General features: G+C 45.7%; 1 protein-coding gene across 6 annotated transcripts in view; it reads right to left on the bottom strand.

Moving 5' to 3' along the window:
* CGNL1 (cingulin like 1) overlaps positions 1-27,960 on the bottom strand; it is a 153,771-nt gene that overhangs the window by 63,926 nt on the left and 61,885 nt on the right. For all 6 annotated transcript variants that reach the window (XM_044390987.3, XM_057306330.1, XM_057306331.1 and 3 more), the window contains 4 exons: positions 25,917-26,018; positions 25,298-25,446; positions 23,794-23,929; positions 14,679-14,891 (listed from right to left, as the gene is read on the bottom strand). In XM_044390987.3, coding sequence (XP_044246922.3) covers positions 14,679-14,891; positions 23,794-23,929; positions 25,298-25,446; positions 25,917-26,018 — 600 coding nt within the window. The remainder of the gene's footprint in view (positions 1-14,678; positions 14,892-23,793; positions 23,930-25,297; positions 25,447-25,916; positions 26,019-27,960) is intronic.

The raw sequence follows: 27,960 nt of genomic DNA, 5'->3' as shown, positions 1-27,960 counted from the left end.
TGGACAACTCCCCAACAAGGGAGTCTCCCTTTGGGTGACCACGTGTTTGCTAGCAGCCTAGGCTTATCCAAGAGTTAACTAGAGCTTCTAATCCAGCTTTCTTTATTGCTCTGAGGTTGCTTTCATTTCAGGGAGGGGAGAGAGCCAATTCTACAGTGAGAGCTCCCCCACCCCCAAATAAAGTGGCTCTTAGAAGCAGCAGTGCTGTTGACTTGACATTAGGAAGTTTACTCAGCATAACCTTCACCGGAGGTAAAACATTCAGACCTGCTCAAGAAAAGGGGCTATGAATTTAAAATGAAGGCTGTGTGGGGTGGGTTGGTGGGGAGCCTCTCCACCTGCCTTACCCACCAAGCCCTCAATGTGGCTCTTGTTCTCTACCACGAGCAGTGGCTCCACGTAAAGCCAGACCCCCTGACCTGGGCTGACATCTTCATCTCATGGACGCCATGAATATGGTGAGCAAACAGGTGTCCCCTGCTGGATACAAACAGGACCCATGCAGATGAACGACCACTGTAAACGCCGAGGCAGGATTAACCTCTCAACATGAAGTTATTTCTGGGTCATACTATCCTGTTAGCTCAATGCCAGGCCAGGCTCTGACTCATTTGCACCAGAGTTTTGTCAAGGTCAACATTGGTGGCTGCAGAGAGGTACAGTAAATTATTAACCCTGGTTCTCCACAGGGCCCGAACCAGCCAGAGAGTTCACCACCTGCCAGCCACGTTTTCCCCCCAGTTCAGCAGCGGGAAGTTCACGGTACACAGCACACGCTTCTGCTTCTGCCTGGAAGGGTCACTGAGACAGATACGAGGTAGGGCAGCGAGCTGGGCCTGTAAGGGAAACTGGTCGTAACAGGATGGGGAGAAGGAAACCAATGCAGGCGAGCTCGGCGCCTGGCAGCCTGGAGTCTCAAGAAACCAAGCCCCAAAGAAGCAGTGGGAATCTTCTCCTCACACAAGGTCAGGGGCTGAGAGACATAGAAGAAAAATACCTGGCCAGGCAGAGAGGACCCCGCAGACCACAGAGTGTGCGGGATTCTAACGGTGTACTGCTCCTTTGGGCTTGGCATGTGCTGGACTCAAGTTCACAGTCATATTTATAAACCCAACTGGCTCAAAAGACTTCCCCATACGGGCTGGGTAGGACACCCCCAGTGCCTGTTTTCCAGATGCCTTGGCTTTCCTTTGGCAAACCACATCTCTGATCGCCCTTTCCTAATGCCTTGGCTCTTGCTCCAAAGCCATGAAGAGCTCCGTGCTTTCCAACTAAATTCACAGGCATCGGAGGCTTCCCTGCCTGGTGATCTGGCCAAACTTTTCCTGGTGCAGGACAGACATCTTTAGGCTCTTGGACAATCCAGGGTGGAACAGGCAAAGTTTTCACAGCTCCTATGCCACATCTGCCCAAATACTTTCAGATCCTTCTCGATGCCACCTCTTCTGGGCTCTGCCATTTATTTGCTTGACTTTATCCCCAGTCTTGTTCCAAAAAGTCTCTGAAGCATATCCAGGCCTTTTTTCTAACCATAAGTGGACTCAGAGTTTCCCCAAATCCAGACGCAGCCAGTATGCTTTCTCTCTGGACCACACACTTGAGAAACATGTGCAGAAATTTAACAAAATTTTTTTGACAAAAAGAAAGAAAACGAGGAGAGAAGTGTTAAAAGGAGAAATATGTGCACTTGGCCATATTTTCCCCTTCGTCTCTTAAGTCCCCAAGGATAAGGCCTATGTGCGCCTTTGGAATTTCCTAGGAAAGGAACCAACCTCTCCCCTGTCCCTTCTCCACCCAACTCCTACTCAACACTGACAAAACAACATTACTTTAAGATTCTTTACTGTGAAAACTGCTGCAATCACCCTGTGGAACGAACGTCTTGCCCTTTATTTTGTCTCTCATGAAACCAGCCTAGCAATGCTGGCTGAGACAAGTTCTGCTCCCTAGTGATCACGGGGCAGGAGGAGTTTTCCATTACATCTGCCTCTGATTCGTGCTTACACACATTTCCAGGATCCGAACGTGTGGTCACCACGAACACTGACTTAATCTGTAGCTCAGAACTCACTAAGCCCCATCTAATCACTGCAGGGGACACCTACTGCTCTGATGGCTTTCTACTGCAATCCGCCTGCCACTGACAAAATGCCTCAATCCATTATGTCAAATATAGAAGGCACTCAAAAGTATTTTGTTGAATAAGTAAGGACAGGAACACACAAACAAATCTATCAGCTGCCTGGGGTAAGACTATGGAGGATAGCGAAACGAACAGGGAAAATGGCTATCCCTAAAAGTCTCAGAAGACAACACCCCGAAGTGTCCCATGCTCCAGCTTACGGAGCTCCCTCTGTCTGGAACGTCCTTTCCCACCCGTAAGTCACCTCACTATCTCTCACTGCTCCCCAGACCCCACGCACGCCTCATTCCCTCTCGCCGAATTCCCTTTTCCTGGCCCGCCTACGCGGAACAAAGTCATCCCCTTCGTATCTCTGCTTTACATGCCGGAGGTAGGAGCTGAGTGAATACACAGCTATTGGCAAAGCAAAACAATAAATGCTCCCGGAGGGGCAAAGGCTCGGGGGTTCTCGAGGAGAAAGGGCAGCAGCTACTAGACGACAGGAAGAGGGCACATGAGCTCAGCCCTAAGGGACGGCAGGTTCTAACTGGCAGAGATGGGGGCCCCGGGGTGGGAAGGACATTGGAGACAGACAGCTAACATAACAGAGACAGAGGAAGGATGACAGGGGGTTGCCAAGGGGACACAGGGGGAGTCCAGGAGGAGGACACGCGAAAGCAAAGCGGAAGGGACAGACTGAGGCCGGAATATGCACCACTCTGGGAGACGGGCTCTGTTAGGACTATTTTCCCAACACAGAGAGGAGGATTCGGGGGATCAGAGATGTGGTTTGCCAAAGGATGCAGTCACCGCTCACCAGCTATGCTTAAGGTCACACAGCAGTCATCTGTGTAAAAAGAATGCACACGCACGTGCGTGACACACACGTGTACAAGTGGGCACAGATTCCAGCTTCTCAGCAGTAATGCCTGTTGGGGGAGCAGCTGTCCTGAGCACCGGAGCACGTTCAGCAGCACCCTCGGCCTCCACCCCCTAGATGCCAGGAGCTTCGTCCTAGTTGTGACAATCAAAAATGTCTCCAGACACTGTCAAACGTCCCCCAGGGCAAGTGGGCAGAATCATGCCCAGCTAAGAACCACCAACACAGACTACCTCCCAAAGAGGTAAGGCGTTACAAGGATGGGAGGAGGAGAAAAATTGAGGGTATTTTGGAGATTGGTGCACAGAAATTGAATTTAAAAAAAAAAAATTGTAATGTGCAATGTTACTCTACAAAATAATATATGGTACCCAAAAAAAAGGGTCTCCCTACCAGTAAGCGGTGGAGACCAGGCCCATGCCTCTACTCTGTCTACTGCACCACGCCGGCCAGACTGGAGGGGACGGAGAAGCAAAGGCCCAGAGGCAGCAAGCATGGGGGAGGGGGAAGGAAACACATATATATTTTTTTAATTTTAATGATTTTTTATTATATTATGTTAGTCACCATACAGTACATCCCCGGTTTCCGATGTAAGGCTCGATGATTCATTAGTTGTGTATAACACCCAGTGCACCATGCAATATGTGCCCTCCTTACTACCCATCACCAGTCTATCCCATTCCCCCACCCCCCTCCCCTCTGAAGCCCTCAGTTTGTTTCTCATAGTCCATAGTCTCTCATGGGAAACACATATTTTTGAGGAGGGAACGGGGATTCTTTAGTGTGACTGGCGCGGGGTTCATCATAGAAAACAGTGAGGACCAGGGCTGAAAACGCAGGCAAGAGGCAGCTTGTGCAGGACTCTGTACCCGGAGGGAAGCCAGGGGGGTGGGGAGCTTCAGGGTAACCCACCTGCAGCAGGAGGGACTGGTGGGGAGAGGCCAAGTCAGGAGGAGAAACAGGAAGAGCATTGTTGAAAGCATCCAGGCTGACGATAACGAGGCTGAACTAGGGCAGCGGCCATGGGACAGGAGATGAGCCGCGGGCACAGAAGCCATAGGCCCGGGCAGCAGACGGAAGGTGAAGGACAAGGCAGAGACGGAGACCCCAGGGACAAAAAGTAAACATTCCTCACTAAACTCGGAGGTTCCTCTTGGCCCACCTAGTGGAGGCACAGATTGGTACCCCCATTTCATTGTACATCGGATAAATCCAAATGGTATGAAGGGTTTTATACATGATTTTTAAAGAGATTTCCTCTCACCCCATCTGCCCACTTGTCCCCAAAGGCAATCACCATTTATCATTTGTATCTTTCCTGAGATATGTCTATATGCATATGCAGTCATTTGGGGCTTGTTTTTATTAATACAAACGGTATCCATTTACAATAAAGGAAATAAAAACGAGGACCAGGAAACTTCTAGAAGTCCATAGCAGAGCCAGATTTAGAACCCTGACCTCTCCTTAAACTGGTATTCTGTGTTGCCGTTGTACATTCTGATTCACTCACACGGAGGCTACTTAGTGAGTGTTCCGCAAAGTATCAGAGATGTAAAGGATAAGATGGTCCCTCCTTCAAGATGAGGAGAAGGGAATAGTTCAGCAGAGCAAGAACTAGACCAGCAGTGTGGCAGGATGCTGTATTTCTGCTGGAGTCAGTGGCTATGAGGAAAAGCGACATAGAAGAGACAGCTTGGCCAAACCCTGGTATTAGGTATCTATTACTACGTGCCAAACTGTCCCCAACCTCAGCAGCCCAAAATAACACTAACCATTATTATCTCACAGAGTTCCTGAAGGTAAGGAATCTAGAAGTGACTTAGTGGGGTAGTTCTGGCTCAGGTTCTCTGATGAAATTGTAGTCAAGATGCCAGCCAAGACTGCAGTCCTCTGAAGGCTTGAGTAAGCCAAAGGATCCAGTTACAAGATGGCATGCTCACATGGCTGTGGACAGGAGGCCCCAGTCCCTCACAAGGGACTTCCCACAGGCTGCCTGTGGGCCCTCACAACATGGCAGCTGGCTTCCCCAGAACAACCAATTCAGGAGGAAGCCAGGAAGAAGCTACGGTGTCTTTTATGACCTAGCCTTGGAAGTCACACTCTACCATTTCCTACTGGTCACCCTATTCAACAGGGGAGGGGACTACAAAGGGGCGAGAGTACCAGGAAGCCCAGATCACTGGGGGCCATCTCAGAGGCTGGCTACCACAAATGCCTTATATATCCGCATTTGTTTTGACGTTGTACATACTTCTGTTTCCACACTGCTCCTTATCTAATGGACTTAAAGCTTATGACATGTTCCATTTTCTGCTTAACGTGATCAAATAATAGTGCCAGATTTTTCCACCAAGTAGAAATCTACTTAATGATCTTGGCAAGTCTTTAGAAAAATATTCATCAGGCAGAGTTTAGAGGGTCAGAGAGAGTCTAGGGGATCAGGGAAAGTATAACACAGATTAAGTAGGATTTCTGGTAATAAAACTGAAGTATTTTTCCTTTCAGATGTTAAGGATTTAACTATTTGCAATATTCTAGTGGCTGCGATGGTCCCTGCTATTGAAAAGAGCCCCTCTCATGACACTGCCCAGTTCTGTGGGCTGCCCATATTCACGCCCGGACACGCGTCTGGTTACCAGCCCTCAGCGAGTGGCTACCGCTCCTGTCTTACTCACATACCTGAACTCTGGGTCGCGTCCATGGCTTCAGAGAGCTCAAAACATTCCTTCCATTTGGAGAGCTAGGCAAGCACACCACTCGGTTATTCTCACTACTTCAATAACTGCGTGATGGCATTTCCGGCACTGAGACATTATAACCACCTTAGCAGACAAGAAACAAAGGAGAACTTTCCTCCTACAAACCTCACCACCCATATAGCAAACACCTCCCTTCATCCGAGCTCCCTATCCTCCCTCATCCAGTTGCTCACGGACACAGTTTATAAATCCAGGCAACCAGCACTCGGCAGAGAGCAAAACCTCACCAAAAAATATGGGGCCCTTCACAATCCTATTTCCTTCCCTTTCTGCCCTTCAGCAGAGAGAGGGGCAGGTAAGAACCCCATTAAAAATGCAACTGGAGGGACGCCTGGGTGGCTGTATCAACAACCCATTCCCAAGGTTAGGAACTGATGCTAACGTCAAATCTCCTGAATTCCTTAAGCCTTGTCGTCTGGTCATTCCTCAGTACAGGAGCTCTCCTCCTTCCTCCCAACCCACTCAAAGCCTGTGGCAGGCAAGACAGGGACAGCAGGACTTAGAGACCAGGCTGTGGTGTCACTCTTCCTGAGGCCAGGACAAGATTTTTTTTTACTTCCTTCCCCACCCAATTAAGTTTCAACACTTTCTCTTCACACTGCATGTGAATTCACTGTGATTTTCTGGGTCATCTGAGTGCTCTGGGCGTCCTGAAAGCCCTGCTCACACCACCCCTCCCACTGGGGTTGCAGGAAAATGTCCTCCTACTTTACCACGCTCAGGAAGGTTCGAGGTACCAGCACTAAAGCCTGGCCAATGTCCTATCTATCCCTGTGTGAGGAATCGTCCAAATGCAGTCCGCCATCGATTCTTCCTCCTGCGCTGTGATGCTTTCCACAGAACAGCAGCAGCCAAACCCACTCGCGATTCCCGAAAGGAGAGGCCTTTACTGTTACGGTCCCAACCGGGCATCAGAGGTCCTTCTGGTAACTATTTTATTTTATGAGCTCCTACCCTCTGGAAATCTTAACTGTAAATGCCTCTAATTGACTCCTTAAATAAATGAAATCTATTTTAGCTCCTCTCCCAAGTGAACCTTCTTTCTTTGTCTTTCTTTGTCTTACATTTCTTTGTCTTGCATTTATTTAAATGTCCAGGATTTCTAATTGTTAACTGTGAGTTTACTAAAAGGAGTTGAGTACAAAGACAGCAGGTTCAAGGGGTGCTAGTGTCCAGAAACTCTTGGAGAGATCCTGCGAAAGGGAGGTTATTTTTTCATCTCTAATTCTTCAGTATTTGGTACGTAGAAGACAGAGGGTCCAGGTACGGAATAGATGTGCGTGCTGTTTTGTCCTGAATTTTGCCATCCAAACCAGTAAGCCTTTCCTGCTCTCCCACCCTGCTTGTGCCTCAACCACAGCACCAAAACTTCATCTTCCTCTTATCTGCGTGTCTTTCTTCCTACAAGCCTGTAAAAGATCTTCAAAGCTAGAGACCATGGTGCGCCCCCCCCCCCCCCGCCCCAAGCCCTCAGTGACTGACACCAGTAAAACACGCTCAGACATTTGATGAGAAAGCAGTGGCTGTCTCTGGGACTCTTACTCTGTCTTCCACGAACCACAGCAAGCGAATTTGGCAGCTCGGTTAAAGCACCAGGAGTGAAACGCAGAGATGTCCTGTTCACCAAGGCTCTCTGAGAGGCTTATCAGGACCCCTGCACTTGGGATCAGAATCACAGCGGGAAGGGGACACGGTGGGTCCCAAACAAACATCCTAGGACACCACACCATGCCTCCAATTTAGCTACTTTTTGGTCAATACAGCATGTAAAAGAGCAATGCAATCACTAAACGAGTCATTTCTGGAGGAAAGAAAAACTAGAGAGAGGAAAAATGAAAGGGGACCTTGTTTAACCTTCAATCTCCCCCCTTTTACTTTTGCCGATGGAAAGTTCTAGGCCACCGTGGGCACATGTGAGTTCTTACCCTTTACCTGGGCACGTGCAACCCTGCCACTTCCCCCGTTCTCAAGAGCAGTCATGCAGAGTAAGCGGATTATCTGAAGGTAGCAAGCTGAGGAAATACTGACTTTTTACAGGTTCCCTCACTACGCTAGCTCCCATGGAGAGAACAGAAATGAGATTTTCCCCTGAACCAGCCCTATCTTTAAGGGAGACAATTCCATTCATCCTGAGATTAGCAGTGGTTTTGCCATCTGACCCTCTGCTGACCTTTTGCTGTTAAAGAAACGGTTCACGGGTTGTAAGGAAAGAGGGAAGGAAAATCTAGAAGTGACGTGGGAAAGGAGCACTGAAGCACTTCTTCATTTTCGTAAGACTGAGCGACATTTCCAGGTTGTTTGGTGAAATGCAAACACAAAGCCATAATTTGAGGGCAGCTTTGGAGGCGAGAAATAGTTGCAACACCACTGAGTTTGAATAAAATTTATGCAAGTGTTACAGAATTTAAAACATGGACGTAATGTTAGAAAGAATTTACACTCTACAGAGCAAAACAAAATGAAAGCACAGGGACCTGTATATAAATATGTAACGCAAAAACAGGTTGCTTCTAGAAGTTTCTCAAATATATTATTCGTTAAGCCAAATGCAACGCTCTTCCGCCTGCTGCTTGGACCTGGACTGGACCTGGCTGCTTGTCTTCACATCTCTGTGCTTGTGTCCTCCTCCTCTCCTACCCTAAGCCATCCCAGTCCACCAGGAGTGGTCCCCACCCAACAGGGCTACCCTGCCTCTCGCCAACTGCTTCTCCCAGAGGCCCCACCTGGAACCTTCCCGCCCCCAGCAAGGCCTCGGCACCGGAGGGAACACCTGGGCTTAGCTCTGTCTCTTCTTTCTCCCTCACCCCAATCATGTCACCCCCGTGGGGTCTCTCCTGCCAGTCCTGCCTCTCCTGGCCACCATCCCCCAAACCTGCAGCTCCATCCTCCTCATGCCTTACTTCTAACCACTTTTCCACCTGCTAACCTTCCCAACCCGCAGGTCACTGCTAGGAAAGCATGTCCCTTTTAGGTCCCTAGAACAAACACCAAGTAAGTGTTCCCTCACCAATTAAAAACCATTCATGTGTCATGGCATTATGATATCCAATGAGTCCTCACATCCCTCTCCACTCACCTTTTCTATCTTAAGTCTTTTTGTGTTCTTTAAAAAAAAACAATGTGTTATTATGAAAAATTCTAAACATTAGCAAAAGTAGAGCACATAGTATAATTCGTACTTATCTATCATGCAGCTTTAATACTTATCAACACACGGCGAATCTTGTTTCATCCACGCACCCACACACTTTCTTCCCCAAGTGGATTATTTTATTTTATTTTATTTTATTTTATTTTTTAAAGATTTTATTTATTCATTCAACACAGAGAGAGAGACAGCCAGCGAGAGAGGGAACACAAGCAGGGGGAGTGGGAGAGGAAGAAGCAGGCTCCCAGAGAAAGAGCCTGATGCGGGGCTCGATCCCAGAACCCGGGATCACGCCCTGAGCTGAAGGCAGACGCTTAACGACTGAGCCACCCAGGCGCCCCAACCAAGTGGATTATTTTAAAGCAAATTCCAGGTAGCCAACCATCTCACCTATAAATACTTCAGTAAGTGTCTTTGAAAAATGAAGGACTCTTAAAAATAACACTATTGTCACCCCTAAAACTTTTGCTTACTTCATTTTTTAATATCCTTAAATACAGAGACAGTGTTTAAATGTCCCCAATGATTTCAAGTATATATATATATATTCAAGTATATATATGTATGTGTGTGTATATGTGTGTGTGTGTGTGTGTGTGTGTGTGTGTGTGTGTATATATATATATATTTTTTTTTTTACAGTTGGTTTGTTTGAATTGGGATCCAAACATGGTCCACGTGTTGGATCTGGGACTCTGCCTCTCAAAAGTCTCTTTTAAGCTGTAACCACCTTAACTTGTATTGTTCCACAAGGCTCCAGCCCAGACTCACGTCTCGTTTTCCCCATCTACAAGGTGCTGAATATGCCGGACTCAGTACCTCAGATAAGCTCAGCCTCCAGGCTCAAACGCCACTCATGTTCCCCTACACACTCCCCTCCCGAGCACAAGCCACCCCCTACAGCACTTGATGTCTGGGGCATTTACTCTTCCCACTCTGTAGTCAGCTTGAGTGTTACTTCTCTCCCCTTCAATCTTCTGGAAGGTACATTTATCTGATTTATCTTTATAACCTTCACAATACCTTGTACTTGGTAACAGTTCAGTAAGTAAATCTGTAAATGCTATATTTACAAATGAAACAAATGGAGAAGTGAAGGATGGCAAGAGTCTCTCACACATCTACATCCTCCCTCCACTTCCCCCTCATCCACTCAGGTAAGAGATGTCACTTAACTGTTATACGTTGCGGCCATAAAACAGCCTCATGGCCCAGAAGACGTATCACATAATACAAAAATAAAAGCGGCTCCTTTAACATCCTCAAAGTGCTTGCGTCTTTTAGACTCAACACTAACATGATACTATTCTCAACAGACAAGATTTGGTCATTTTCAGAAGAAACCATTTTAATTCATCAATGAGACCCCAAAACAGTCTAATGTCTCAGGACCGTCAGGACTCACAGGGCATCTCCTGTTTCGTCTATTTATTCCTGTAATCCATGACCATTTACTGACCGCCCAGTAAATGCCAAGCACCCAAGGGATGCCAAGTGGAAAATGATGACAGTTCTGAGTATGACAGGGGAGATAAAACCTAGAACAAAATTTCCAGCATTCACAGGTCCCTGGAAATGGTAAGGTCCAAGAAGCAACCTTACCAAGAAGGAACCTTCTTGGAGAAGCTGGAAATTTGAACTGAGCCCACTTTCTGGGAAACCTGAAAACACTAAACCATTTGCCCTTCTCTTTTGCACAAGGAGTTGCAGATGAGAAACGGAAGCTAACGCTGTGGACGGGCTTCGTTTTTCTCCGAGACAGCGGTCACTCACACCCCCACTGATTGTCTGTTTCTCCACTTGGACCCCAGCCACAGCCACAAACTCAAGGAGAGAGAGGACATTTCCTTTTCAGAGCTAGAATGAGTCTAAGAGGACATAACACAAAAAAGTATGTTATGAAATACGGTGTCAAAGTCCTCAAGGGTCCTTTGAAAGAATGTTTGATAGATAGAATCCCCTTTTCCAACAGAATGAAGACCCAGTTCTCTATGGGAAGGGAACTCAAGTGGCTCACCCAGTGACCCAAACCACCACGGCTTGGAGGGAAAGGTCCGCTCCATTCTGCTGCATGAGGAAATTCCCCCAAACCACGGCACTCATGAATTCTCGTCTGGGAAGCAGTCAACCTGTTCTTAAACAGGTGTAGCAGCTGCGGTCTACAGAAACCGCTCTTACAGAGTATCTATTTGGAATACCTGTAAAACGTAACATTGACAGTTTTCACCTAATGTTCTAGTAATTTAAAACTTTCAGTGCTCAGGCTCAGGCCAGGATGAAATCTCTGTTACTGGACAACGATAAGATAGCGCTTTCGGGGTTTTGGACCCCGGGGCAGGGGCGAAAATTAGAAAACCTGATGCCAGGCAGTTGGGCTGCCTCCTGAGACTTACCAAGGAAATAAACTTTTTACTGCAACACAGTTCCTCAAGGAAATGTCAGTTTTTAGTCCCAGGGATGGGGGAGCCCTTCCCCTGGGGCAGGAAAAGGCTGAACGCTAGCGCGCACGCACATTTAAGAGACACTTTACCAAATTCAAAAAGTTATATTTAACTCACTCTCCTCTAAGTAGTGCAGTGAATAACCTTGAAATGCTATTCTAGAATACCGCATGTAAATCATTTAACAAAAAGGCAGCATCTGTCCACTAAACTGACATAATGTTTTCCATTAGATATGATTCTGTCACATTTGTTCGGCAATCACCTTCAGAAGCAAAAGCTAACAGGTGCAAAGACACAATCGGGATGTTCTTTAAGAAACTGCAGGGAGGGGCGCCTGGGGGGCTCAGTTGTTAAGCGTCTGCCTTTGGCTCAGGTCATGATCCCAGGGTCCCAGGATCGAGCCCCACATCGGGCTCCCTGCTCAGGGGAAAGCCTGCTTTTCCCTCTCCCACTCCCCCTGCTTATGTTCCCTCTCTCGCTATCTCTCTCTCTCTGTCAAAAAATTAATAAAAATCTAAAAAAACAAAAAAAAAGACCCAGAGGTCTTAGCTCCCTTAAAAAAATAAAAAAGAAGAAAGAAAGAAAAAGAAGCTGCAGGGAAACACAAAAGCAAGGTACAGAAATTCAGAGTCATAGTCGGGTTTCTCAGAAGACCTTCCACATCATCGTCGAAGAAAATCCAACAGGAACCATGCCACAGGGACTGAAAACCCAGTGAAGAGGGGAATTTGTCATTCATCAGACATGACACAGACGTAACTGCATAACAGACACTGTGTTAAACTCAAGAGACGAAGATCACATGCTGTAAAGTGCAGGTGGGTTGAGTTTGGTCTCTATCATTCTTTTCTTGCTATTTTAAAAGCCAGGAGACCTCAAAATCAACATCCAGATATCTGGCTTCTTTAAAAAAAAAAAAAAAACAACTGAGAGATTGCAACATGGGCCCAGGATTCCTTCACTGAGACTTTCAACTGCAGCAGAAAGCAACTGACCCTACAGCAAAGGGCACAATTTCTAGTTTGCCCCAGTCTCCACCATGCCCTACTGTCACCCGCAACAACACACCCAGAGGTCCACTCATTGATGTCCCTGTCTGGGCCCTGAGGTACTTGAGTTTGCCACTTGCACTCTAGGGAAAACAAAGGGGGTGGGGGTAAAAATGGTCCCTGTGCTTATTAAGAAGCTCAGAGTCCAATGAAGTAGATAGATATGATGAATCACAACACGGTATGATACAAACTACAGTAGAGGAATAACCAGGGAGCAACAGAAACCCTACAGAAGGGTGCCCCTAACCCCACCAAGAGGAGTGGAGGCACCCAGTCACCCTCACAGGGGAGAGGCACATTTGGGGAGGGTCTTGAGGGATGAGAAGACGGTGGTCAGGCAGAAAAGTAGAAGGAAGTCAGTCCATCTGTGCACAGGGGTGAAAAGATTAAAAGAATATGGAGTTTTCTGGAGACACGGTTAGGCAGAGAAAGGACTTCTATTACCTACCATGCTAACAATTTTGAACTTTTGTCTGGAGCAATGAGGAGCCAAGACAGCCTTTAAGCAGAGGCTGACATGATTAGATTGGTCCTTTCAGGGAAAGATGCCGATAGCACTGCAGAATATGACCTGTGGCAAAGAAGCTTGTTGGCATGCACCCCTTTGGACGCTAAGGTGAACCCCTTTGTGTTAGTCTCCAGGTGCTCAGAAACCCTATGTCCTCTGCCCATGATATATGTCTTGGTGAACTCACCTGTTATTTCTTTCACAGACCAGTACGGGTCAATGAAGTTATTTCTCTTGAACTGGCATAATGAAAATGCTGTAAATTAACATAGAATACTGACCGTTGAAAGGGTCAAAAGGTAACAGACTAGGTCTCAACAGATTATCTCGATTCCACTCACTTACCATGTTTCCCTTCCCCATGTACAGTGTCTATGAGAGGACCTAGAAGCTTCTAAGAAAAGATCTTGCATCCCAGGTGTGGCACAAGCTTAACTGTCATATTCAAATCACTATAAACATGCCCAAAACGCCATCCTCAAATACCCTTCAATGAATCACCCATGTTAGCTCGAGCTTTGACGGAAGGTCTGAAGGTGGTGAACACATAGTGGGTTCAAAGGAGAACCATCTTACTCAGTAGCCTACTGGCATGTCCCCCACGAAACAACAGCACAGAGAGGCCTAGAACAAGGACATCAGGCTGCAGCACAGAAAGAAAATAAGATGGAAAAAATAGACACACCCTCTCCAAGCAATGAAAATTAAATCGGTTTCCATTTTCTCCCTCAAACTAAACCAAATCTCAAAAAAAAAAAAAAAAAAAAAAAAAACAACTAAGGCAAATCAACAAGAAGAGCTTTAAAAACTGTCTCAGTTATAACAACCCAAAACAGACGATTTCCCAGACTTTTTATTGTTGTATCAAACAAAACCATCTTTCACTTCTTGTCATTTGCAATTACCATGCCATAATTGAAAATCAGTGAATCACTATGGAGCTTAGGGGAGAGAGGGGGCCTATTCCCTCGGAGCTGTCGCTGTAATCATCACAGAATAAAACAACCACATGAAGAGTTCTTTCCTCATCATCTTTAACCTGTGCATTGCAGAGACTCTAAAAACTCTATGCTCTGTTAATTCCTCTCATTCCCTAAAGACGGCATGATATTTCAGAGCATTTTCCCCTTCAAAACATTGCTTTTCTCTTCTTCAATGGCCAAGATGAGGCCTGCACCAAAAGACCTCGTCATAATTTTGCAATCTATTTGTAGGAGCCAAGAATTCAATTAAGAGAAAAATTCTCTTGCCAGGGTTTGGACAATTCAGCCAATTAACCCTCGTGGAACTCTGTTGAGAAAGAACCTGAACTGTCCAACGGAAGGCTTCACGCGTCCAAAGGAACAAGCTAAGTCAGGGGCAGGGGTGAAGGATTCCAGAAATCTGGGTCCGGTCTGCCACCCTGCCCCGTTAGCAAAGCCACACGATGCCCTCGGCCTCCGACCCTTAGGCGCACCTGGAGGCGCCCAGCTTTCTGCTCCGCAAGAGGCTCATTCGTGGGCCTCCAAATCTCACCTCGAATGAAAGCATTACCCATGTCCTTAACAATTTTTAAATTCAGACTCAAAATGCCAAACTCAGCATTTGTGAACGAGCTCTATTTCCATGATCTGAGGAAACCGAGCTTCACCTTTCATCAGAAAAACAACTGGCACGGGTGTGGGCGAGGTGCCCTTGCCCCTTCGTCTGTCCCCAAGCCCGACTCTCACGCCCAGGCCCACGCGCCCCAGGGTCTGGCCAGACATGGCACGTGACTCGCCTTGGTGGCTTCTTCCACACTCTCCCTCAGGGCCTGCAGCTCGGCATCGTACTGCTCCTTCAGCTTGTCCATCTCCAGGTCGTGGCTGGACACCTCTTCCTTCAGCGCTCCCTTCAGGGCAGTGAGTTCACGCTCCCGCTTCCTCAAGAGGTCTTCCTGCTCCTCTTTGGCGATGAGCAGATCCTGAAGATCCTGTTTTGCCTGTAAGAGTTCCTAGAGAGAGGAAGCAGGAAGGGGGAGGTGAGGCTAAACGTCTGCGCTGAGCCGCCCTGCATGGCCTCTCTGGTTGGGCCGCCCAGACCGATGGCCATACTCCCGAGCTGTCCTCCGACTCTCTCCTCCCCACACGACCCGCCAGTTTAGACCTCTCCCCCTCTTTCTTTCTTTTCATTCCTCTGAGGCCATCATTCCCCTTGATTTGTCTGTCTCAGCTTTTATGAGTTAGACTGAATTTGAGGGAGAAAAAGGGAAACGGATTTCATTTTCATCACTTTGAAGGGGCATGTCTGCTTTTTCCACCTCCTTCCTCTCTGTGCAATGAACGGCCTGCCGCCCTTGCAATGGTCTTTTGTGCGCCGTTGCTTCCTAGGGGACATGCCGACTGGCTGGCCTCACTTAGGTCACACCAGCCCTGGGACCGGCCGCGCGAGGTCAAACCCACAACCCGGTCCTGGGACTGGGGCTGACTCCGCCCCTTCTGCTCCTGTCCCACCCGCCCCTCTGAGCAGCACCACCCGCACATCTTCGCCTCCTTAACTGCCAAGAGCTCCAGAGGAAAGGCACAAAACTGGGGCAACAAGTTCCACCACAAATCGCATTACCTAAACCCAAGTGTGTCCTGCCAAAAGCTCAGCGTTCCTTTTACTTCACCATCATTGTCCCAGACCCACTGAGTTCTCCTCAAGCCCCGGACGCCCGCACTTCACGTCGGGGGGACTTGGACATGGCTGCCTGGGCTCCCTCTCCACCCTGTCTCCCCTCCACACACCGGCCGTCTCCCACCCGCAGCCGCCTCACACACGGCCGGCGGCCCCTCGCCAGCCTGCTCCAAGCCTTCCCTCCATCAGTGATCCTTCTTCTGTCATTCTGTTCTCTTCTGTTTCCTCGGATCTGTGTCCTTTTCCTCAGGGCATAAGAATCCACTGGGTCAAAGGCAACAAAGCAAAACAAGCTTTTCCACGAATCTTCCTGAAAGTATAATTTCTGCTCACTGCGCTTCTTGACCTCTCAGTTATAACAACCCCGATTTGACCACCTATTCACTCCTTAATCTCTTGCAATGTGGCTTTGCGATATTGCACCAAGACTGTCCCCTCCAAGGTCATAGTGACCTCTTAATCACCACATCCAGGCTTCTTCCCAGTCCTCACTTTTCTCGACTGTTCTTTGATCCTCCCCACCTGTCTCCTTAAAATTCTCTTTGGCCTCGCAGTTCAAAGGCAGGACATGCCTGTTTTCTTCCCTCAGGCTGCTTTTTCTACGACAATCTTTTCTGGCTTTTATCTCCCTCTTCCCCAAAGCTAAGATGATCCCCAAGAATGCAACTTTGCATTCTTTATTCTTTTTTGGCAAGCTCATCTACTTTTTCCCCCTCCAACTATTAATTCTAAGCAAGTAACTCCCAAACCTTTACCTCTGACTCTTCTCTGAGTTCAGACCTGCACTTCCAGTGACCTGCCAGACACATCCATCTGGATGTCCCACGGGCCTCAGATTCAGGTTTATATTTTTCGGTGAATTCATCATATTCCCTCCTTTCCTCCTCCTTTGTTCATTATTCTTATAAATGGCAACACCTGCTTGGGAGCTTGGAGGCATCCTTGACCTCTCCTGCCCTTGTCCTTCACAACTCAAAAGGTGTGTAACATCTTAGACCCTTTCCCTCACCTCCCTGGTTTAGGCTCTCCTGCCACCCAGCTGCTCCCTGCATCCAGTCGCTCACCTGGGGCCCCTCTGACATTATCCACATGCATCCTCTGTCTCAAGTGCCCTTCTTCCCTCTCAGTCCTGCCTCTCTTCCTCTCAGAAAATCTCTGAAGATGCAGATTCAGCAGGACCTCCTCCAAGAAGTCTTCCTTGAATCCCCCTCCTGACACCCATCTCACTTTAGCTGTACATCTCCGAGCACTTAATTCTTTCACCTTGCAGTCCATATAGACTATTTTCTTTTCTCCCCTGCTAGAAGGGTATCGATCTGGTCATATTTCTGGTGCATGGATCAATGATATTGGGAATGTGTCTGTTCTGAATATAAATGAATTAACATGTGCAGTATAGCAGAAGTCTGCTGATGTCAGAATTCTAAACTAGTCTCTTTTTTTCACTGGTGGCTTCTGGGTAAATACACATGCATGCTCTTAGAGCTCCCGCGAAATCAGAGGAATGGCAGCCACCTGGGGAGCTGAGGCCTCAGAGATGAGAAACTACTTTCCATTCAAGAAGTCTGTCACTCATGAGGGGATGAAAACGTAACTGGCAATGGAATCTCTTTCCTTTTCTCTGGGACATGCACATCCGTTGAACCAGGGGAACCTCTGCAGTCCCGGGGTAGAGCTGCACTGCGGAGACCCAGACTTCGCCCGTCCAGAATCTCGCTAGCAGGCACTGGTAAGTTCAGAGGAAGTGCCAAGAGATTCATCCAGGTAACTACAGCAATTCGGGTTCTTCCGAAGCACCAAGCACAGAACACATGAGCAAATCATAGGAAAAGAGAGCCCATCCTGGGATTTGCCAAAGGGGGACATCCCGGTGCCAACGCTGCTGGCCCCTCCATCGGGAGGACCACAGACCCTCCCAACACTGTTGCCCCTGGCTACCCCTGCAGGTCTTCCAGGGCCTTCTGCCAGCCTCTTTGTGAGAGTCCCTGTGATTCTAAGCCCCGTTTCCTGCTCTTACTCTCACACATTTCTCAGTTGTTTTGATGATAAGGCAGTTCCTCTTCCCACGCTTATCTTTTCCAGGATATATCTATGCTTTGTGTCGCCTTTTGTGAAGTGCCACCAATGAATGCACGTCAAGAACCTAGGTTTTTATGGTCCGTTTGACACCGACGTGCTGTTATCTGTGGCTGCGGCTGTCGCCTAGGTGGCCCGTGTTGTACGGATCCAATCAGATGACACCGCACCGTATCACTTCACAGCTCTTGGAAGTTGTCCAGGGTAGAGACCAAAAGGCAGGAGAGAGTTCAAAAACTTTACTTTGTCACCTCAGTAGCCTTACTGCCAATCATCTCAAGCCAAAGAAAGGAGAGAAAATATAGAAATTTCAAAACATAAGTAAATACCCATCGGAGATGCACATGTCTCTCTGGAGACACCAATCAGAGAAAACAAAGGGGGGCTCTGGCCAGTCGGAATCAGCACTTTCGAAGCCTCCGTGCACCCAGGCTAGCTGCAGATACGAAAGCATCCAGGAGATAAGAACCTGGAGAGCTTGTATGCGTGTATGTGGGCAGGGAGGGGCTACAGATTTGACTGTGCTTGGTACGCAGTATGTACAAAGAACGGTGCTAAGTATTTCCAAAAAGCGTAGGAGATGAATATTCGAGGAGAGTAACAATATTCTCATTCCTAAATGAAAAAAACAAAACAAAACAAACAAAACAAAACCTGGAGCTCTGAGACACTACCATGCCTAGGATCACACAGCTTGTACGCGGGAGTCTGGGACACAGACCGGAGACCACTGCCCCTTCTCTTTATCATACGGCCTCTGCAGGCCTGACCACAAGCCTACACACTCAAGAGGAGCTTAGGGGCAAACAACTACACCGTGCTCAGTCTCTTCCGTGCAAACGCAACAGAACACTGTGTTTGGCTGGAAGTGCCTATAAGGAGGGCCCACCTCTGCCAAGAAAAGAGACATGTCCAGAACATGAATGGAAAGAAGGAAAGCTGAAAGGAAAAGAAAGTACACTCGGGGACCTGGCTGTTATTAGCAGCAGCAAGGGGCTGTCCTAACAGCAGGTGCATGGAGACCCACACACCAGAATATTCAAGGCAGCAACTCACTTGCCCAGAGAAAGCCTCTTTTCACACACCACTTATTCCCAGGTAGTCTAAGCCAAACTGAGAAAAATGCTGATCTCTTCTGTGTACATGTTTCCCAGAACTTACGGGGTCTCTATCTGTGGTCCACACTCACTGAAAGGATACATAAAAGGTTTTATGTCAAAACTGTAGCTGATAGGGAATTAGGTAATTTTTCCCCCAGAAGAATGGCCTAGAAAGCACATCACAGCTGATGAAAAACATATTTTTTAGTTAACATTTGTAAAATGTGCAGTCATATCCCACCAGTACTTTACTGTTAGAGACCTCATTTCTGAGCACAGTCTATCTATCCTCAGATCAATACAATTTCAATACCAGAGTAGTTTAAATACTTGCATCTTGGCAAATGCCAGGGATAAACCAGTACCAGCCCCTGCTGCAGTGAGGCCCATCCGTCAGCACGGCAGGCTCCCATCAAAGACGATGGCTGGTAATTAGAAACTGCACTATCATGGCACTTAAAGCAAGGGCTCATATTCACCCGTTACCCCCAGAATGGAGGGAAAATTTGCATTTATGGACAAAGAAGTGGTTGAAAACTTATTTTGTAATCATTTCTGTAACTTGAGTTTTAAAAAAAAAAGTTCAGAACCATCAACTGTTTAACAGAATAACAAAGTCATCTTATTTTTGGTCAGTTAGATGGTTTAGCCTAGGAGAATGGTATTTTTTACTCTTTCTCTCTTTCTTCTTTTTTTTTTTTTTTAACTTTATTCTCTCTTACTGTTACTTTACCGATTTTGTATTGGTGTCCAATGTTATTTAACAAAATGCAAAATATTAAAAGAGATTTCATGAAAAATCTTGTGCATTTGGCAAGCCTCCCAAGATGAAAAGCCTTCAACCTTTTTCGAACACTCAAAAGCAGAAGTGTTTAATGTTCATTGTGTTTAAGAGCCTGTTCTAAGCCAAATGCCGGGAAAACTTGGCCATAACTATAATCTGTTATCAGACTCCCCCAGGCCACTTCTTATTAAGATATGAAGAATAAACTGAATGTGACAAGGAGATAGGGTCTATTTTCTTAGTGGCACAGAAACCGTAGGTCATGTTTTAACTATTGCTGACAAGTCAAAGGAACCTGATTGAAACAGGGAGGATGAACCTCCAGAGAAACCCACTCCGACACAGAGAAGCTAACGGCCCTAACTCATCCAGCAGGAAGCCAGCAAGAGATGACATTCCTCCCCTTACAGGAAAGAGGCAAATACGGAGAGCCAGCAATATCAGCTATTTTAAGAGCAGATGTGCTCTGTTTCCTTTTCTGTGTCTCTCATTACCAGCCTGAAAACACATCGCCAAAACTGAGGCTCACATCCTTATCCTAGTTACCACTATAAGTTAATAAACTATTTAATTAATTAAATTATATTCATTAATATATGCGCAGTGCATTGTGCTTGGAAAGGCAAAGAAGCATGCGGCTCAATTCAGAATTATTCCCTTTTCTTAAATGGTGACAGTTCTAAAATAAATACTGAAATGTATTTACTCATCTGCTCTGTTGTTCGGCCCTGTGTGAGGCATGAAATGGGGGAAGAAGCAAAGCCGACACTGTCTTGAACTAACCGGCTAGCAGAAGAAAGGGACAGATATAAACTAGAGCAAGGTCAAATGTGCTAAAATGTACCTGTAAGGAAACAGGATTTCAGGTGAAAGGACAACTAACAATTAGAGGTTTCAGTTAGTGAGAAAACCCAGCAACTTAAAAGACTTCCCAACAGCAAAGATAACACCTTCCCCTTTTAGAATCAATAAAGTGTCCACACAAGACTCACAGGATATGGCGAAGTCTTCTGTTTAAATTTGTTTGTGAAGCTACATTTTTATTGAAAGCCATGAAGTGTTCAGTGACATCATTCCTGGGAAGTTATCAGAGGAAATTTTTCTAAAGAAGTAAAAGGATACATGTGAAAAACATTCAACCCATTTTTACATGATTGAAAAAAAAAAGAGAGAGAAACAATATAGAAGGATGATGAAATTTATTATGGTTTATCTCCCCAAAAAATGATAATGAAGACTATAGACTATAATAAGGAAAGTGTCAGAGGGACGCCTGGGTACCGCAGTTGTTAAGCCTCTGCCTTTGGCTCAGGGCGTGATCCCGGCGTTCCGGGATCGAGCCCCACATCGGGCTCCTCTGCTGGGAGCCTGCTTCTTCCCCTCCCACTCCCCTGCTGTGTTCTCTCTCGCGCTGGCTATCTGTCACATAAATAAATAAAATCTTTAAAAGAAAAATAAGGAAAGTGTCAGAAACACTTTTCTGACAAATGAACTCTTTTTAAAAGGTTTATTTATTTATTTAAGAGAGCAAAAGCACACACGTGCAAGGAAGGGGCAGAGGGAGAGGGAGGGAGAATCCCGAGAAAACTCTGCAATGACTGCGGACCCCAAGATCACGACCTGAGCCAAAACCAAGAGTCAGACGCTCAACAGACTATACCGCCCAGATGGCCCCTAACAAATGAACTTTTAAAAGCAGGTATCAAAGCTGTAGGGACACTATAATTGTCCCTAAATTACAGAAGGGTAGATGGAAGCTATCAATGGATAGGGAGGCAATTAAGAGATAAATGCAGATGTAAAAATAGAAAATGTAGAAATAAAACTAGTCATTAAGATTTTAGGAAAATGTTTCCACCACCCCTCCATTTTAAAATTCCATTTTATAATTTTAAAAAAATTTATTGTATTTTATTTATTATTATTATTTTTGAGACAGAGAAAGAGAGCATGCCGGCAGGGGAGGAGGGCCAGGGGGGAGGGAGAGAGGGAATCCTAAGCCAGCTCCAAGCTCAGCACAGAGCCCAACGCAGGGCTCGATCTCACAACCCTGAGCTCATGACCGGAGCTGAAACCAAGAGTTGGATGCTTCACTGACTGAGCCACCCAGGTGCCCCCATGTTATGATGTTTTAATATTTCAGCGACAATTACACCATTTTCAAAGCCCCATTCTAATGTACCTTGTCTTTGTAACTCAGCCCGGAGACGAAGGCGGAGCCATGAGAAGCAACATAATACCACGAGTGTAGTGGGTTTTAAGATAAAGGTCATTGGATAAAAGGAGAAACAGGTGCTAAGGAACAGGCCCAAGGTTTTCTCAGGAGAAAAGGTCTACGTGGAGACACGGAGACGCTCATGTGGGAGAAGAGAAACAATTCCCCTCTGCCCATACGGTGAACAAATCTGTGAGAACATCTGTAACTTCGTGGCCACCAGTGCTCTGCTCTCTGCCATCACCAAGTCATGGGGAAGAGACTCTAAGTTCTAAAGAGCAAGAACTAAAATCCCTCCTGGGAATTACTCTGAAATGAAACAAGGAAGAGGGTGAGAAAACCCTAGACAGCCGAGACTTTGAGGCAGCCAGAAACATGAACTCCAAGACAGGAACAAAAAAGAGACCCAGGCCCCGACGGGAAAGCTGCAGAAAATGAGAAGTAAATGCCGACATGGTACCTTTACTGTTTTATTTTTTTATGGTTTCTTCTTCTTTTTTTTTTTGCATTGTTCTAAATTGTGTATCATTTATTTGTCGGCTCTTCCTACAAACTGAAGCTTATAAGGAAACAAGCTTCAAAACTATGCCAAAAATACAGGTTATGATAATGATAGCCAATATCAAAACATCTAAATGGGCACAGAGGTAAAAGTTCTATTTCTGATCTTCAATTATACCCATTTCCAGCAAAAAAAAAAAAAAATGCAGATGTCCACAACCTATGTGTGTATCTACCACCTTAACAGGATGGCAGTCAAATTCAGGGAAGAGATAATGACTGTCTTTGGGAAACCACACAATAATGAACAAATGCTAAGCAGAGAAAAGAGTCAACTTCATTCACTGATACGTGGAATGATACGAACTCAATAGTCAATAAGGAATATACTGATATAGGCAGAAGCTAGACGGGCAGCCTGTGTACATAGCAAATGCATTCATTCATTCACTCACTCACTCATTCCTTCATTCATTCATAAGGCATCCATCCAACCATCCACCCAATATTTGCCAAGTGCTATAGGTCGCAGGCACTGGCACAGCTGCTGAGGATAAAACCCTAAGCCAACCATCACCAAGCCCGCCTCCTGGAGCTTACACTCTCGTGTGGGCCTTAAACAAAAACTGTTTGAATTTCTGTATGGGCATGAGCATCTTTAAAATGCTTTCCCACAACCAGCACTACTTACGAAGTGTTTTTGCCCAAAGTTTAACCTGAATCTATTAGTGTTTAGATCTAACTTCAAATTTACTGGAAATGCAGGAGACAGTGGAACAAGTTAATGGACATAAGGAAACAATCAGACAAATCCAGAATGTGGGCCATTGGTCTGGTCTCTTTGGAAAATCAGTGGGCTGGAAGAAAGAGAGCAGGGAATAGGAAATTGGTGGCAAATCTATACTAAGATAAATGAACTCAGAGAAAGAAAACAATGAAAGCAATATGGGATTCTTAACTGGATCCCGGCTTGGGGGTGGAGGGAACAACTGTAAAATATACTTGAGGGACAACTGGCAAATTTTAGATAAGGACCAGGTATTAGAATTATTGTTATATTATAGGAATTATTGTTTGAAGTATGATAAGAGTATTGTGGTTATAACAAAATTCCCTAATTTTTTAAAGATGCATGCCAAAGAATTTAGGAGTGAAGTATGGTATTATCCATCATTTATTTTGAAATTGTTCAGCAAAGATGAATAGATGGACAGATGAAAAAATAATAGGATAAATGAATAGACATGAAGACATGGGGTAAGCATGACAAAGTGTTGACAACCATTGGATTTGGGTTAGGGCTCTATGGGAGTTAATGAATTACTCTTTCTAATTATCTGTATGGTTGATATTTTTCCTAAGACAAAGTTTAAAAACTATTATATATGATGCTTTTATGGACCCTAGCCATAGGCACAGTGGAGAAAATGCACATAACGGAATAGGGCTCATAGTAAGCAGACCCCCCCCACTCCCCCACCCATCCCAACCTCTCCAGGCAGAGGAGGACCTCTCTTAGCACCTGATCCCATCTCCCCCCCCCCCCACCCCCAGGCCTTACCTCAATCAGAGCTCCCTTTTCCCTGTCCTCAGATCGTTTAGCGCTGTCCAATTCATCATGCATTTCTGAGAGCTGGTCCTGAAGATCCCTGATCTCAGTCTGGTGCTGTTCCCGTTCCATTTTCACCTGGAACAGTCTGGCAGGGGAGGAAGCCCATCAGAGGGACTGTGCTAAGCCTTGCTTTTGATTCCAGACCTTCAGATGATCAAGCACAGTCATCTGAAGCCCCGAGGAGCCTCCCAGTCTCTGTTCTACACTGAACAAGGAAGCACAAACCAGAAGAGGCGCTGGTAAGAACTCGAGTCTGCAGTCGAATTTGCCCAACAAGAAGGCAAGTGAGAACTCAAACCAATGTAAGGGGTAGGTTATACAGTGACAGTTCCTCCCCAAAAGGAGACTGTAGGGTACTCGAATTTAGATGAGAAGAAAGAAATTGACCCCAAAAAGGCAGAACCTCTTTGATAATGCTTTCACTAAAACGACCCCATTCCCTACTCCCCACCCCACGCCCAGCCCCAGGAGAGTCAGCAAATTATGGCCTACTTGGCCAATCTGGCCCACGGCCAATTTTTGTAAATAAAGTTTTATCGGAATATAGTCATGCTCGTTTATTTATGTATTACACGTGGTCATTTGCACAACACAATGGCAGACTGAATGGGTCCAATAAAGACCATATGGCCCATAAACCATAAACTATTTACTACCTGACAGAAAAAGTATGCCAACCTCTGCTCTAAACCAAACTCACAACTATTTTACCTCTGGATTTTGTAAAGTCTTTACTACACGCTAAATTTTGTGTTTTTTTCTCAGCAATTTTTCTAAAACTAACCTCTAGGAATGTTTTAAAAGCAAAAACTCCATCGTCAAAATTGCAAAGGCAATCAAATGATTTTATTATATTTTTCTTGAATTTCCTTCTAGATTTCACTCCTGTTTAAACCTTCACTTAAGACCTCCACCACGTCCACAGAGCTTCATGGCACTGTACATTTGCAGACTTTGGTTTCAGACCCTTTTGTCACAGATTTTAATATGACGCAATGGCAGGGCCATCTTGGCTTTGACTTGCCCTGTCTGCAGACTCAACAGCAGCATAGGCACTGCTCAGCAGCATTCAGGATAGAATTCACAAGCTGGGAGATTACAGAAGTCATAGGACAGGTGCCTTTTGGAGGCTAGACCCAGGCTCCTTGGAATCTCTGTCTATAGATATCCCCACTCAGTACTCCCTGCTTCTTCCTTATTGGCTCTAGGAGCCGCTCTCAGGGCTGCAACTTTACAAGGCATCCTTTAAGGTATACAACGAATTTTTAAATTATTAACCTTTCTGCTTACCAGTCTGCGTGTGTCACCAGTTTCACAATTTTACAAGGATAAGAGGGAGAAAAGGAAGGGTCGGCAGCCCCTCTAAATATCTGGAAGGTTAAATAGTATTAAACAGACAAAAGGGTTCTGGCTACATCGGATGCAAGAACCCGGCTCTTGGGCCAGAACTCACTCCTCCAGGTTCTTCCGGAGCTCCCCTTCGCTCTCTTCCAGGCGCTGTTGCAGCACGGAATTCTCTTCCACTTTACTGTCATGCTGGCCCTGGAGCTCTTCCAAGCTTGCTCTCATTCTCTCCCTCTCTTCTTTCATGTTCTGCTGATTCTAAGATGAATACATGTGATTTTCAAGTACCTCCACTGAACGTTAATGCAGTCCCACAGAAGACTACCTCATTTATTAAACAACTTAATCGAGCTACATAAGTAGGCCCGGGAGATATTGAATGAGTTGTAATACTTCTAAAAGAAATACAGCTAAACTTCAGTCTGCTATTTCTATTACTCAGTTCGGGTATTTTATATGCATTTAGCTTCCTGCCTGAATCCAACAGTGCTTTATCCTGTCTAAGCAAACGGTGTCTATGGGTTTCGGTTACTTTAAAAAAATTAAAAATAAAAGTTCTTCAGACAGCAGGAGCCAAAGATACAGGAATTCACTCAGTGATGAGAGGAATGTTTCTTTTGGGGGGAGAAAAAAACTGGCTTTCACTTCACTTGGGCAACCAGATTTGCTTAAAATATTCTTGGCAAGACAGAAATTTTAAAAATAACATAAAAGGAAAAATCAGATACCTTGACTTCTAGCTGAAGCTGTCTCTGCAGTTCAGCCACTTCTGTGGTCAACTTGTTTTTCTGTTCCAACAGATCTCTGACTTCAGACGAAGAGTTAGAAGCCTGTAATTAATTGCAGAGATACCCTAATGTGCATGTTCGAGATGCTTTATTTTCTTTCTCCCAAAATGTAATCCGAGCAGTAACATCAAAATCTTAAGGCCCAATTCAAATGTAAATCCCTCTAGAGAAAGGGGCAAGGGGGAAAACTTCTGGGGGTGATCGGAGTGCTCTGTACCTTGATCGGGGTGGTGTGCGCGTGGACACACACCTATATTCAAAATTCAATGAACTAAGTTAAGAATCGTGCAATTTACTGTACATAAGTCATACCCCAAGAAAACAATGTAAAAAGATAAAAAATAAATATTTGTTGAAGACTCCTCCACTGCCTAAGGTTATACCAAAGCCTATGCTTCTGTGTTCCCAAGGCCCTTCGTACAATCCATCTATTACAGAACTTCCATTGCATTGGGAATTGTTATTCCAGAACCTGAGGTTTTCTTGCTCTCGGCATATGCCTATACAAACAGTAAAAAAATGTATGTTGGCTGAATTGGCTTTCTTCTTTTAGATGCTGCATTTCCATAATGAAGGGAGGTATAACAAAGAGGGGTCTGATGAGAGAGTCAGAAAACAGACTCTGATCTGAGTATGAATATTAATGCTCTCATTTTTTTCTTCCATGGATATAATAACAGGATGATGTTCTCAAAAGGATTTGGCTAAAATCCTACAGCGACATGGTTAGAACACCACAAAAGGGGAGGAAAAGGGATAAAAGCAGGAATCAAAGCTAGAAAAAGCCATGTCTTGGCCCTCACGCGCCTGAATCCAGCTGTGAGTTGTGTGTGATGAACTTGGAATGAGGTACTTCCTCACCTACTCCTGTGAAGTTAACCGAACTCAACCATCAACAAAACACAGGATTTCCTATTTTCTTAGGCAAAAGGAGAACAAACCATTATGGACATCTAAATCCAACCCAATGAGGGAAATTGTACATTGTTCTCACCCAAATGAAAAACTCTATCTACTCTGCTGTTTCCAGTATGGTCTTTCCTTCCCTTTCAGGAAATCACTCAACGGACACCAAAAAGATAAAACTCCAAAGCCTTTGCCCACAGATAATCAGATTCAGAAAATAACAGGCAGAGACAGGAGTAGAAAAGTCTGGGCAATTAAGCAGTCATGGTGCTGTGATCTTAGCCAGGAGTCTAAAAGCTGTGGTTCATCTTCTCATCATCTCTGGCTTGACTCGGCAGCAGCTTAACTGGTCTCCCTTCCTCTTATCTTACCTCTCTCCAAAAGCTACAAAAAGAATTAATTTCTACAAACACCACGCTATTCGTTCCCGCTCAAAGCCCATCGATGATGGCCCATCACCGTCAGCCAAAAATGGAAACTTCTGTGATTTCCAAGGTCCCTTCTATCTGGCACTTCCTCCCCACACCCTGGCTCTCTGCTCCAGCTACGCTAAATTACCTCCAGTCCCCTAAACATAGCAACACGAGCCTCTTTGTATTTGTTCATGCTGCTCCCTCTACCTAGAACAACCTGCCTTCCCGTCTTCTCCCAGAGCCTTCTTTACTCTTTTGAGACACTGTTAGTGTCCCGGATCCCAGAGGGCTTAACCTAACTTCCCCAGTTTGGTCTGGATACCCAGAGTCTGTGACCCACAATGACAATCTTAACATCAAGGCCAAAGGATGTGTTCACCCTAAAAATATGTAGGTGAGTGAAAAGCAAGAGTCACAGTGATAACTTGGATCTCAGAGTTTTGGCACAAAACCCCTAAACCAATTTTAAGAACTATATGGAGCCCCTGAAGCCTGCCTATAAGCCAGGGGTATAAAGATTCCCCCATGGGAATAGTGCACGCGTGTGTACGTAATCACTCTGTCGGACGCCATAGCAGCAGCGATGGGTTAGCTGAGGGCTGAACAGGAGAAAAAAGAGGGAGCTGACGCCTAAGAACACCCTGTATACGTATGTTTCCAAAGTT

This window comes from Ursus arctos, unplaced genomic scaffold, assembly GCF_023065955.2.
Source record: "Ursus arctos isolate Adak ecotype North America unplaced genomic scaffold, UrsArc2.0 scaffold_36, whole genome shotgun sequence".
In the NCBI taxonomy this organism is placed as follows: Eukaryota; Metazoa; Chordata; class Mammalia; order Carnivora; family Ursidae; genus Ursus; species Ursus arctos.
The sequence above is the reverse complement of the archived record's forward strand: the minus strand, read 5'-3'. Positions and strand labels throughout refer to the sequence as shown.